The 14,971-nt window shown below is 37.4% G+C and overlaps 1 protein-coding gene across 1 annotated transcript in view; it reads left to right on the top strand.

Annotated features, from left to right (window-relative positions):
• Positions 1 to 14,971, top strand: part of PPFIBP2 (PPFIA binding protein 2) — a 112,026-nt gene that overhangs the window by 45,106 nt on the left and 51,949 nt on the right. Inside the window, exons 4-5 of the mRNA XM_029284874.1 lie at positions 2,503 to 2,595; positions 7,352 to 7,465. Coding sequence (XP_029140707.1) covers positions 2,503 to 2,595; positions 7,352 to 7,465 — 207 coding nt within the window. The remainder of the gene's footprint in view (positions 1 to 2,502; positions 2,596 to 7,351; positions 7,466 to 14,971) is intronic.

The raw sequence follows: 14,971 nt of genomic DNA, 5'->3' as shown, positions 1-14,971 counted from the left end.
ACCACTACATAAATCTATGGAAAGGATGTATCTGAAACATTGTATAGTATTCTGTTTATCATGTTTGGAAAGGATTACATCTTTAGTTTAGAAAAAAGGAGACTGAGGGAACATAGGCATGACAAAATCTGATCAAGAACTAATAAAACTGATTTGAAGGAGATTTAGCATAACTAAAAGAAACACTTCTTCACACAGTGTATAATAAATCTGTGGAATTAGATATCATAGGTCATGATGATATCTTTTAAATTGGATGGCTTTATAAAGGATGCTGGAGAAATTAACAGAAGATAGAACTGTCATAGGCTATTAGTCTTGAAACTCAAGATTACCACCAGGTTGCAGTACAGAAAACCAAAAACCCAGCCATAGAGAAACAGGAACAGGAGAAGAGCCTATCTCCTGCTTATGACCACCTCAGAAGCCAAAATGTGAAATAAAATGCTGGACTAAGAAGGGCTTTGGCCTTTTTCCACGGCACTGTACTTTTCTAATGCAAGTGTAATTTCAGGATGTTATAGAGGAACTTGGATATAGTGGCTACTTGGACATATAATGTCATGGTTCCAACAGACAGAGACAAATAAAGCAGAACTCCGAGGCTTGCAAATTCCTCAAAGAACATGTTTATTAGTTACAAAGTATCAGCACGTCAAAAGTGAAACCAAGTCTGAACAATTCCCCAATAAAAAGTTAATAAATCCCACCCCTAAGGCTATGCAAGCAACTATGTTCCCCAATACATCTTTTTGGCGGGCTTTTTACACAACGCCCAGCCTGCAGTCTCGGGAGCAGCCGATGACCTTGGTTCCCATGGCATAAAAGTTTATTTAGACTAGCAAAGCATCTGGCAATCCCCCCTCCCTCCTTTCTATGTGTCAACCGAAAATGAATAGGGAAGATGCTACAGCCGTGTTCATTTTTAAAGTTGACAATATAATTTGCTTCATTCAGGAACTTTCACTAAAAATTTCTTTATTAATTATGTTTTGTTTTGGAAGAAAAAATCAGTATATGACAACTGGAAAATAGGCCAGGAATTGGAGAGGTTTATTATATTGATTTGAGAACTTCTGCAGATTAACATATGGATGTCTCCATTTGCTCCATTGCTAACTTAGGGGAAGTTGCTGAACTTGAAGTCTGGCATTTTGTATCCTAATTAGATCAACTATCTAGGAGCTGGAGGGCAATAAGTTAATGACCAATATTTCTAGCTCTGTACACAGCAACCAAGTTGATCGTAGCAGATAGAATAACAGAAGTGCTCCTAATAACTATATTTTGCTTATGTTTGCCTCTGTTTTGATAGAGAAATGTGATGATTCAAACTTCCTTTCATTAACCAGGACACACCTTGTATTCTTTGTTACCACCCATTCCAGGCCTATTTTAAAGCAAGTTAATCTTTTTTACTGAAAGGTATAACTAACAACCCTCTGGTTCAGGCATGAGTTATTTTTTTTGGCTTGTGTGTTCCATCAACAGCTAAATCTTGAGAATGACCTGAACTTGTTTTAATTGTATTTACACAACTTTTCTCCATGTCCTTCCCATGGCTAGTCTAGTCTGATATTTACCTATTTGGATCCTATATAATATCCTGTGAATAAGATACAACAACTGCACACACAGAGCCAAAAAAAAAGCCTTGTTGCATCTTTTCTGTGCCATTCTCTCTCTCTCTTTCTAGTTTCTATTAATGGAAAGATCTAACTTTACACAACAATTACATTCATTAAAATGGAATATCTAGATCAGGGGTTGCAAACTCAATTTCATTGAGGGCTGCATCAGCATTGTGGTTGTCCTCAGGGGGCCGGGTAGGTGTGGCCAGGGTGGGCTTCTTTTTGGATTCGCGCCACCTGGCTCAGCCTCTTGGCACTGTGAGGACAGCGCCCCACTGCCTGCTGAAACCCCTCCCCCAGAGCCCATCAAGCCAGATATGTGAAGTAGGCAAGGGCCATTTGCTGGCCATTTCCAGCCAATGGTGCATTTCTTCATTCTTCACAAAGGGTGACACCTTCCCAGCGTGCGCCCATGGGGTGGGGCAAATGCAGCAGGGGTCGGTCCCTTGCTGTTTCCAGACAGCCTTGTGGAGCTAAGACTGAATGCATTTCAGCATAGTTGGCCACCACAAAATTGTACATTGGCTCCCAGGCGGCCTGGGCCAGGGCCAAGGCAGTGGGGACCATTCCCTCACTGTTTCCAGGATGGCTTCGTGGGCCATATGAAACCACGTCACGGGCCGCATCTGGCCCCCGGGCCTTGTGTTTGACCTGTCTGATCTAGATTAATTACATATAATAATTATGCAGTGGTGGGATTCAGCCGGTTCGCATCACTTTGGCAGAACCGGTAGCTAATTTTTTGTTACCCAGGCCCAGAATGGACTTCCGGAAACGGCATCCACACAGAGAACAGGTTGTTCACATATTTGAATCCCAGCACTGTAATTATGTTTCTGTTACTTGTGTTCTAAACTTCTTTTCTTTTCAGTCTCAGGTGAATCATCATACTTCCACCAGTAATGAGACGTATCAAGAACGTCTGACAAGATTAGAAGGTGATAAAGAATCTCTCATATTGCAGGTATGGAATTTATATAACCTTGTATTGATTATGCCATAACAAAGTCTTCCTTCTGACAACTATAGGGTATAGCTATGGGATTTTCTTGGCACTAATTTGGAAGTAATTTAACCTCTTGTTAAAAAGTATGAAAGACACTGATTCATTTGATAGTCATGGTGGCGTCAAAAATAATTTCATATTCATTTTCTTCAGATACAGTATATCCTGATTTTTACAGAAGATGAATCACCTAGCTGCTACATGTGAAAAATGTTTAGGCTTGTAGAATGGTTAAACCACTTTATTCTTTTTAGAGCAACTGAAAATAGTCTTAAGAGTCATACACTTGTACAAGTCAATGTAACTTATCAGTGCAGTCTTTTGTGTCCTTGTGTAAAATCAGCTTCCTGTATTTAAAGCTTCTATACTGGTTCATCTTCCCTAAGCTGATCATTGCTAAAGGAGCAATAAATGAGAACTTCAGTTTTCTGTCTGCTGGATTTCTGCTATAATGGTGGATTCATTTACTATACTATAGATATAAGGGTGTGACCTGGCTGGATTGTCCATTTACTAAAATTATTGCACTTCTTGTATTGGTTTGTTATCAACTCTGACAAATGAATGGCTATTTCCCATGCCAATCCTAGGAGCATTCTACCCAAGGTACTCCCTTGGCATTTTACAAAGCAGTAATGGAAAATAAGCAAACACACAAACCATCAAATCCAATTATCTACTGGGCCTTGACTTTCAATAAAGTCTTGGAATGATTTATGGAAATAGGTTTATGGAACTTATTGAAAAGTTCAATATCCTTCACTATGCCAGTTCTCTTGAATTCCTTGGCAATGCCTTGGCTGTCTGTTTTTTTCTTGCTTGTCTCACATTAACATGAGCCTCTTCTTTTTGTGGCTGCCAAGAACATGTTTCCTAGCTCAGATCAATGCTAATCTCTTTCCTCATCAAATAGGGAAATAAGACTTATCAAGCAACTATAGTATAAAGCAGGATAAAACAAACATACAAAAGTTACAATTAAGGTGCAATGTGTTTTCCTTCATTTGTTTTTCCTCATTTGTTTGTTTGTTAAATTTATTTGCCATCTATCTTGCTGTGGGGCTACTCTAGGTAGCTTAAAAAAGGAAGAAATGAAAAGAGTATAAACAGAACAGAAGTAAAATAATAGAACAATAAAATAAACAATGAAAAAGAACACAATGAGAATACACCAAAAGGATGGATGGGTGGAGAGTAGAGAGCAAGGAGGGGAAGTGGAGTCTGTTATCAATCCAGCAGCCACCTCCAGTGTGGAACTTCCCCATTTGATCCCCAGGCCAATCAGCAGAGCCAGGTCTTCAGGCTCTTGGGGAAGGATGGGAAGGCGAGGACATCTTAGAGGGTAAGATGTTACAAAGGGCAGGTGCTGCAGCAGAGAAGGTTCTTCTTCTGGATCCTGATATTCAGAATTGTCTCAAAGGTGCTTTGGACTGTTGTTTTTTTTCTTGAGGAAGATATTTCACTTCTCATCCAAGAAGCTTCATCAGTTTTGGCAGGATGGTGTGGGAGATGGAAGGATTAGTTCTGACAGGATGGGTGGTGGTGATTGGAAGGATTATATTTCTTTGCTGTCATCAGGTCGTTAGCACTCTCCCTGGGAGGTCTTGAGGCCACTTGGGGGTTCATCTCCCCTCAGAGTCACCTGTATCAGAGTGCAAATGGGGGTGGAATCTTCTTGGAACTGCTGAAAGAACTGCGGGGTAGACAGGAGCCAGGTGGTGTCTTATCCCTCCCCCAGAGTTCTTTGACCAACAAGGTCGAAAGTAGGCCCTCTCTGTCAGCATATCTAAGATATGTCCTAGAGGGATTGGGCAGTTCATCAGGTAGCCTGAAGCAATGCCATTAAGGGCTTTAAAGGTCAGAACAGAAAACATTTTCATTTTCTGTTTTATCTGGACAAAAAAGATATATACCAGTGATGGCGAGCCTTTTAGAGACCAAGTGCCCCAAAACTGGCCCCGCCCCTGGCCCGCCCCTGCTCCGCCCTCACCCTGTCTGCCCACAGGGCCATCTCCAGGGCCTGCTGCAGATTGTCCAGCAGTGCCATGGCAGCCACGCCCTCTGCCCACGCCACGCAGCATCAACTGTGCGCGGTGGGGCATGAGGGCAGAGTCTTGTCTACGCTGCCTGGCTGCCATGTCCTTGACTGCACTGCTCCACGTGGGCCACGCTCTGGGGCAACCCTTCTCCAGGAGGGCTGCTGGTGAGGAGGGTGTCACAGGGGGAGGCAAGGCTGGGGCAACGGCACGTGTGCCCACAGAAAGGACTCTGAGTGCCGCCCCTGGCACCCGTGCCATAGGTTCACCACCACTGAAACATACAGTTGTTTCCAAACTTGGGAATTTAGCTACAGTATTCTTAATTTTCTCCAAAAAGTATAAAGGGTTTTCCTTATTTTATTTTATTTTTTTATTTTATTTTATTATTTTATATTATTTGATTTGTCATGTTTCTAGACAGCTCATGCTCCCTTAAGATTCTTGTCAATACCTTGTTTCCCCCAAAATAAGACCTAACCGGAAAATAAGCTCTAGCACTATTTTTCAGGATGCTTGTAATATAAGCCCCACCCCAAAAATAAGCCCCAGTTAAGATCATCAGCCATCGTATTTCTCCCCAAATAAGTCCTAATCGGAAAATAAGCCCTAATGCGTCTTTTGGAGCAAAAATTAATATAAGATCTGGTCTTATTTGGGGGAAAATATGGGTAGTAGAACGTTATCCAAGAGAAAGACAAAAGGCCAGATCTATATGGTGATCTATTTGCCTCTTGGAGAATGTATCTTCTATGATAGAAGGAGCATCTTCCATGATAGAACTGCACTTCTTAAACTGTGCCACAAGGTAATCTTGAAACAAAGCCACAATTTTTGTTCTGTGTCCCTATTATTTTCATGAGCATGGTCATTTATCCTTCCATTGGCCTTAAATGTTCATGATAGTTAATTGAAGATGAAGTAATTAAAATATTTTTTGTGAACTGCATATCTATTTCCTGCTCTAGTATCTATTTCACATTCAGAAAAGCAGGTGCAAGTCGTTAATGTTTCTTTTATGAGGCATTGCCTAAATGGTGCATCATGTAGAAATATAACATTATTTGCAAAAGTACATTTGTGCTGCAAGTAATAATTGATTCAATTATTTTGCAATAGCTTGTACAATTTGGCTAATGCAAGAGATTTTATAATGGATCTAATTATTATTAATAGGTGTCTTATTAGAAATATTTTCATTTTCATAAAATCAATTGCAGCATTTTTACTCACCGAATATGAAATACCTGAATTTTTGTACATATAGTATAGTACGTATAGTAATAAAAACATGGTGTTCTGATTGCAACTAAAAATGTTTAAGGTTGATGTTCCTTCAGACCAAAGCAGGATTCCCACAAGTGACTTATTAATATCTTTTAGATTTGTACCGGCATTGTTGTGTCAATATAATAATGACACAACAGGCTTTACATTGTCTCAGTGATGGTCAGGTAAAGCTAAAGAAAGCTGTAGGACACTAATGGGAAAAATCCTAAATTGAGAGGATACGGTTTATGAAAAAAAATGTATAACCAATGTTTGCATTCACAGTTAACAACTTTCTCCTTAAATCTACGTTACTTTAGAAAACCTATAATTATGTACTATTACAAAAGGTATGTCACTAATCCATCGTTCTGCAATAGTTCCTTTATTAATACCAATCCTGTCCAAAAGAAGGAAGGAGATAGCAAATCCACAAAGCTCTTCAATCAATTTATCCCAGATTTTAAGTTTTATAAAGACAAAAGAAAGCTGAATGGTGTGAATCCCCATTTATCATATGATAATTATAATCACATTATGAATCACATTTTCAGATGGATTACAAAAGCTGCTTTTTTAAAAAAAAAATCCAAAGGTATTATTGTATTTCCTAATTTCTTTTAGGATGGAATTATTTATTTCTTAATAATGTTTTTCTATAAATCTCTCTGAGTAATAACAATTCTCTCTTTTGTTGCAATTTCATGGCATAAATTCTCTGTTCTTGTTCAAGCTTGTATACTTTGAACTGGTGAGAACTAGAACACTGACAGTACTAGGACATGTCTTTTGTGTACTGCGTTGTGTAAGTTAGAGAAGCTTTATTTGATAGGTGAGCTTTTCTTGTAAGAAGAACGGTTATTGGTTAGCTTCCTGAAAGGTTTTTTGCTTTGTGTTTTTCCTGCTTTTAAGGGGAAAATTGGCAAAAGCTGAAAGGACTTTGCTTGCTCAAAGCCTGCTTAAAATATTAACAGGGTTTGTACAAAGGCTTTTTCCTTCAAAGAAGTGTTTAATGTAAATACTGATGCATGGTCTTCAGGTCAATTTTTAACAGATCATTTTTTCTTTTTTTAAATTAATTAAAAATCTTGTTGATTCATTTTTAAAGTGCGATGTAGTGACTTTTAAGGTGAGAATTATAACTTTCTATATAACTTTTTTAACAATCAGTTTGTAATATTTGCAGAAGGGTTAAGAGGTATGTGATATAGAAGACAGATCTAGGTCTGTGGGGAGGTGGGATTCAAATCCTTTCTCAGACATGAAATTAATTGGAAAACTTTAATATGATTGTGTCCCCCCAAAAAAACAGATTTGACAGCTGAAAGTGTTAGTATTTTTATGTGGTTACTATTGCCACCGTTGTTGCTACTGCTACAGTCCACCTCATCCTTATCTTTAAATTATAGGTGAGTGTTCTCACAGACCAAGTTGAAGCCCAAGGAGAAAAAATCCGAGACTTAGAAGTTTGCCTTGAAGGGCACCAGCTGAAGCTTAATGCTACAGAAGAGATGCTTCAACAGGTAGGAAAACAAGGGTTTTTTTAGTGCAAGTTCTTCTTTAAACACTCTTGATTCTACAGACCCTTCAACTAAGGCTGAGATTAAGTATGTTTCCAATGATCAGCTGTACTTATTTGCTTTGTTCTTGAATTTTTCAGTCATATTGCATTATATTGCTATTCAGCTGGGATGTAAAGTAACACTACTGTGTACATTATTCATGGCTATCTGACGGTGAAAATTCAACAAGAGAACTGGATGTGGCTAAGAACCTGTTTGACTGGTTACCTACTCTTCTAATAATATAGAAATTCATTGTAACTGAGAGCTTAGAAGCTGTTTCTGATCTCTCTCCTTTGTGGCTGAAATTACAGGAGATTTGAAGTGAATTTACAAGTTTGGAGACTGGTTTACATAAATGCTTAAATAAAATATATTTTTAAATAAAATAAAGGATATCAATGTAAAATTTCAAAATGAAGTCTATAAAATCATATGGCAATTTTTTTTTCAAACACCCCCCCCTTACAATTTTTGTTCTCAAATCAAACCAAGAAGAAAACATTTTTACGCTACCAATTAATTACTTTTATTACAAAGAATCTAAGCAACACAGCAGTTTATTGAACTATGGAAACTAAATTCCGTAGTTGCCCAGTTAAAATAAACAATAACAACAAATGCTTTAAGAGGTAAGCATAATATAATATGGCATATACAGGTAGTGCTCAACTTACAACCATTTGTTTAGTGACCATTTGAAGTTACAACGCTACTGAAAAAAGTGACTTATGATCATTTTTAACATGTACAACTGTTGCAGCATTCATATGGTCACCTGAGCAAAATTCAGAGGTTTGACAATTGGTTCATATTTATGACAGTTGCGGTATCCTGGTGTCGTCTGATCAGCTTTTGTGCCCTTCTGACAAGCAAAGTCAATGAGGAAGCCAGATTTACTTAAGGACCATGTTACTAACTTAACAACTGCAGTGATTCATTTAACAACTGTGGCAAGAAAGGTTGTAAAATGAGCAAAACTCATTTAAGAGCTGTCTCACTTAGCAATGGACATTTTGAGCTCAATTGTGGTCATAAGTCAAGGACTACCTGTAATTAGCTGTTTGCAGGAAACAAGTATGGTGTAGTAGAGAAAGTATTGGATAGGAGTTGGAAACTTAATCCTAGTCCATCCTTAGCTCTATAAATTGACTGGGTGACTTTGGATAGTCAATCTCTCGTAGCTCAATATACCTTACAAGTTTGTTATTGGGAAAATAGGAAGAGGCAGTGCTGTCTAAACATTGAGCTTTATGAAAGGTAGGATATAAATTTAACAAGTAAATAAAATCAAAATTCCAATAGTAGATCCAACTGTTTTCTTTTATAACAAAAAGCATACAGACATTAGATTGATGCTACTAATAAAAAAAAGGATTACTGAATTAAACAATAACAGTGATTATTTAAGTCCAGATGGGCTATAATAGATAAGAGTACTGGAGTCAACCTGGGACATTCAGTTTCAAATCTCTACTCAGCCATAAAAGTAATTGAATGATTTTTAGCCAGCCATTATCTTTTAATCTAATCTATCTCATAGGAGTATTAGGAAACTAAGAAAACAACAACAAAAACTGGGGAGCAGATGAGATATTTTTTCTACACAAAAGCTGGATCCCATCCTTTCTTTCTGAGATCCAAATCATAGAACATAAAAAAACAGACACCACAAGATAGCTTACCTTTTCCTCTGAAGTTTAGGTAGTCCTTGATTTACAGTAGCAGTTGGGATCAAGATTGCTGTTGCTAAGCAATACGGTCATAAAGTACGATGTTACGATGTTAATGAAAGCAATCCTGGAAGTACAGGTTGCCATTGTAATCCCAGGCCATGTGGGCCGTTAAGTGGGGAAAATGGGAATCCCAGGTAAGGAGTGGGGGGGGAGCAGTGCTGCAGGCAGACACTAGGAAGCATGGCTAATGTGGTGGTTATAAGAGAATCAATGGAGGCCTCAGGTGGGTCAGCAGAAGCCACAGGAGACCCAGGGGAGGCATTGGGCAGATCACTGGAGGCCACTGGAGGACTGACAGAGGGCTGGCAGCTTCACAGTAGCCATAGAATGGCTGACAGAGGCTCCAGGTGCGCTGGCAGACACTGCTGAAGAGCTGCTGGAGGCCGTGGAGGGGCAGCGGGGTACTATGGGCAGTGGCATATTATGGAGTCCAGGAAGGCAGGGAGTGCCAGAGTACCAGATCCCTGTATTTATACAAACTCACATTGAAATTTTCACTCTTCTTGTTGCTAGTTTTTGGCAGCATAATATTCTAATTCAGCAAATGTAATTAAATAGCTCTCCAAAGTGGTCACAGACCATCACGCAAGATTATTTTCATGCACTGTAAACTTGCAAGCATTTGTTTTCAGTGATGTTCCTTTAATGTTGACTCCAGTCACCTCTTTCCAGTCTTTCTGGTAAATTAAGAATTTATCTGTGGTAATTTAGGAATTTCTCTATAATGCAGGAAGGAAATAGTAATTATTTGTAAATTAAAACTGCTAAATGTTCACTGCTGTCTCTTTTCAGTATGAAATGTGCTGCTTCTGGGTTGAAACCTACGTATTTATTAACCAATCCACTTGTGAATTCTATTTTCTTTTTTTCCTTTACCTCTCTACTGTAAATAAATGTTTTTATGTAAAATAGTATATGTTTTTATATTTTGAATAGACCTGACCACCTGGGGAACATAGGCAATCAGGAATCATACAGAAAAAAATGTGATTTCATAGCACCATCCTTTGGCTATTTACGTGTGTGTGTGTGTGTATGTGTGTGTGTATATATGTACATGTATATTTAAACCTTTAAACTACTAACAGCTGAAGCTTTCAAGGTAGTATATAATAAAACACAATTAAAACATCCAATCAAATAAAATACTAAATAATTCAAACACATCTCAATACAAATACATACTGATAGTTGTCAAAAATCTAAAATAATATGAATGATAATGCAATTTTAAAAGGCTGAGAAAATAAAATAATAAAATAAAAAGATCTTCACCTGCCACCAAAAGGATGCTAATGATGAGCCTCTCTGCAGAGGGTATTCCATTTATTCATTGGCTGCCACCACAAAAATGCTCTGTTAGTTTTTTCAGGGAAGCCAGAAAAGGCCTCTATCTTACTTCATCTTCTGGATGAAAAAAAAAATCAATCCTCTCACATCCCTCTTACTTTTAATATTTGTATTCCACAGCACTTTTAAAATTTAATAGTTCAAAGTTCATTTTGGGTTTAACAGCACTGTTTCTAGGACATAGTGATACTTACTATCGATAGCTTTTTTGTCTCTTTTGAATGGTGTATAAATACGGTTTATTTCTCTGTGTCTATTGATGGCTGACTTGTCTAAATGCTAAGCTTCCAGGAATCCCCTTACATATTTGGATTTAGCTTGGCCTGTTGTTTATAGTTCCCCAGTTGAAACTATGGTTGAATCTGTCCATGTTTTGTGAGATTAAGGAGTTTTCATCATGTCCTCTGTCTGCTAGTTGGTATTCACAGATGGACTCTGGGAGTCTTCTGCCCATTGCAGTCCTTATTGTTGTCTTTATCTTTAGCCGCAATGTGAATTTTGTGACAAAATGTTCAACATCCAAACATTGAGAGGAAACTTACAGGAACATTTATTATTTTCAGGAAGATCCATGGCGTACAGCCGGAGTTGATGTCTGGGATGAAGCATAGCCCCATTTGACCCCATTCTTATTTTTGTCTTAGGCAGTTCTAGCATGCATTCATTAGGCTTACGTGTTGCACTGCAGAGCTTTGCTATTTTCTGCCATGTACATTCTTCAAGGGACATATGCCTGTTTCTCAGCTTTGCTTGGAAACTCTGAAGCTACCATTTTATTCCTAAACTCTTTCCTTTTTCCAGGACATTTTTCAGTCTAGTCTGGCCTTTAGCCCTGAATTTCCTGATTCTCTTTCATACAAGTCTAGCCAAGCTCAGCTGGGTTGTGTCACAGAGGCAGGCAGGCCATTTTTACTGACATGACAACAAGACTGCCCCCCCCCTTTTCAGGTTTCAGATCTCAAAAAGACATGACAAAAAAGGCATTAGTTGTTGATGCTATGCAGATATTATAACGACCAGTCGTAATTGCTGAAATGCTGCAGGAGGTTTTTAGTTTTTTAAAGCTCTTTGCCCCTGAAAAATGTTCTTGTTTAAGCTTTTTTGAGTTATATCTAAAATTAGTGTTGAATATAAATGCATAAGCCTATTGTTGAATTGGTTTGCTCTGGCAAATTTGGGCTTTCTCCTTTTCCTTAGATTTGCAATGTTTTAAACAGTGAAGAGGAAGGCTGTAGGCCAAAGCCTGTTACTGTGTAATAACACAGTCAGATTCTTTGCTGCGTTTGACTTAAATGAGTAGTATCCCATCCCTTTTACATCTGAGCTGACACATGGTTCTTCTAAAGTGCAGCCTTCATACAATGGTGATTCTTGCTGAATTTTGCAGAACAGGTAGGATTTTTTCCAAACTTCTTTCATGAAGAGATAGAACATAATAGTTTGCACTTTCAACAATATATATTTTAATAAAGCATATATACTCTTTTGGATTGTTCCATTGTAGTAAAAGATTTTCTTCTTTGTTTCTGTCTTCTAAATTCCTGCTAGTTGGGAATTTTGCTGCATTTTCAAACTGCATTTGTTAAATAATTTTATTTTAAATAAACAATATTTCAAAAACTGTGCTGTTTTGGAACATACAACTACAGTATGAATCTTTGCTGCTGTTCTATACTTTCTATACTATTTAATATACCATATTATTATTGCTGTTATGTAGTATTTATATATTTATTCAATGTATTTCACATTAATTTTTGAAAATTACACTTGTAAATCATAAAATGCGAATAATCTCATGGAAGATCCTTAGTTTAAAAATCAATCTTAAAAATAATATACGGTGCTAATTTATAGTATTATATTTGAAAAATATGAGTGATTGATAAGTGTATGAATCATTCATAACCACCTACATTGTTTTTCATGAAACCAATTATTTTCTTGGAAACTGTTTTAATTGATAATAAATACATATATATTAATATAAATAAAACAATAATTTAGATGGAAGCATAATGCTGTAAATAATATATATTCCATTTTCTATGGCTCTACTCTGTTCTTTGCCATTCATATTGGAGTTTCTATAGATTTCAGATGGCATATATTGTATTTTCACTTCAAAATTAACAACTCTGAACTGTACTTTTACTTCTTACAACTCCATGTTTATTTAAGCTGTCTTCCAATTGCATCATACCGCTGGAATACTCTGTAATTTCCACATAGCAAAGTGGGCCATATTCCACTAGCGAATTGGTCAACGTAAGCATCTGCTTGAAAATAGAAGTAATTACTTCCACATGTTAGTAACTGCACCATGGTGATTTCTTTAAGCTCCACTTCAAATAATTTTCAGTTCAGTATATTTTCTGGGCCACAAGTGTCATTTGGTTAACATTTAAGATGGCCTCACTGAAATGTAATCTGGATTAAATGAAAATATAAAACAAACTTTGAGAGGTTATAATTGTAGTTCATAGAGGTTTAGGACAGTATATATCAGTGATGGCGAACCTTTTAGAGACCGAATGCCCAAAACCAGAAAATTTGGGCTCAATTGTGGTCATAAGTCAAGGACTACCTGCATAACACGGGTGTCAAAATTGCCACATCACGTGACATGTCATGACGTATCACAACTTTTTTCACATTGCTGGGGTGGGCTTGGCCTCAGCATGATGCAACCGGCCCGTAAGCCGGCAGTTTGACACCCCTGATCTACAGTAATTAGTAGATATTATGGGTTTGCTGATGTCACATAGCATATTCCTCCAGTTTTTGTTTTGTTATGGTTTTATTGTGGTCCTGTTTCCTGGGATTTCTTCCATATGCTTCAGCTAAGGGTTTTTTGCTTTTGTTTTTTGGAGCTCATCTTTGTATTTTCCAGTTTCCTGGTGTGATTTCCTGGGATGTCAATGAGAAAGTTGGCAGGGGTCATGCAGTAGTTAAGTTTCTGAATTTTCTCAATTAGCATAAATTGGTTGCAGTGCCATTCTTTAACTGTTTCACTTTGTATTTTTACATAGATTGAAATCTATACTATTTGGCTCAGGCAGAACCTTTAGAAAACTTCAACCTTCTTCAAATCATTTTGAAGTAAGGTCCTCGACTTTATGCATTGATAATTGATTATTGATAACTGTACAGTACATTTCGGCAGCAATCCTTATGCTGGTTTTTCTCTAGAAACACCTTTCTGGAGGCTAAAGCAGCTTAGTCAATTTGGTTGTTGATATTGTCTGTGGCAACTATTTTATATTCTTGGATAATTTGGCCAATGTATGTAAATCGCTCAAGTGAGCTTCATCAAAGGGTACGGTTGTCTAGGAATCATTGGTTGTGAATACCTTGGTCTTGTCAATATTGATGGTTAGATATAAGCAGGAGTTTTTATATCAGGCATGATTTCATAGGCATATCTTTCTTTCATTGGCTGCAAAATAACATTTGATCTATGATGAAGTCATCTTGTCCAAATATGACACCATCCTAAAAAGTAGACTTCCACTTTACTGCATTGAATCCCAAGAGAGAGCAATCCCATCTTGCCTTTCACCAATATATACAGGGAAGCCTTTGGACATTTTGTCGTTAACAAGAACTTTGTCATCCTTCATACATTGTATAAGTGGAGCAAGGGGCATATTGTTTTAGCAGGAACACCTTTTGGAGTAGCACCATTTATACCATTGCGAATGGATACTATCAAATGCTCCTGCAAAATCAGTAAACACAAGAATAAGTCTGTATATTGATGTATTTCATAAACAACTGACATTGTATTTTGGTCACAGCATCTTCTTCCAGGCAAGAAAATGTCCTGTAATTCTTGGATAGTTGTTCTCATCTTTTGTGAAGCCTTTGTTGAATTACAATTGACTCCAAGATAATCCTGCATTAATTATCTCTTTCTTGACAATTAAAACTATTCCAGAAATTTGATATTTCCTTTACCAGACCATTTGAAGGAGTGGAATCAACAACTTTGTCTATCACTGCTATCTTTAGTACTCTCTGTGTCTTCAATTACTCCAGCTATTTCCTTCTTTTTTAATAGGTGTTGCCTTCATGCAAAAAAGTTGTTTATTGACTGTAACACAAGACAGAAATTATTTGTGTTGCATTTATTTGAAGTGTTCACTATTAGGCCTCTTTTCATTTTAGGGCAAATTTCTAATTCCAATGCTAGTAATCATTTACTCATGGAATGTAAAGATTGAAGAGGACCTTGGCGATCATGTGGTCCAAACCTCTGCCCAAGGCAGAAACCTACCACTGTAGCATTACTGGCATGTGACCATTTCTATTTAAGCACTTTCAGTGAAGGAGAGTCCACCACCATTTTATTTTTGAACAACTGGGAAAATTAGGACAT

This window comes from Protobothrops mucrosquamatus, unplaced genomic scaffold (assembly GCF_001527695.2).
Source record: "Protobothrops mucrosquamatus isolate PMUCROS unplaced genomic scaffold, P.Mucros_1.0 scaffold1047, whole genome shotgun sequence".
In the NCBI taxonomy this organism is placed as follows: domain Eukaryota; kingdom Metazoa; phylum Chordata; class Lepidosauria; order Squamata; family Viperidae; genus Protobothrops; species Protobothrops mucrosquamatus.
The sequence above is the reverse complement of the archived record's forward strand: the minus strand, read 5'-3'. Positions and strand labels throughout refer to the sequence as shown.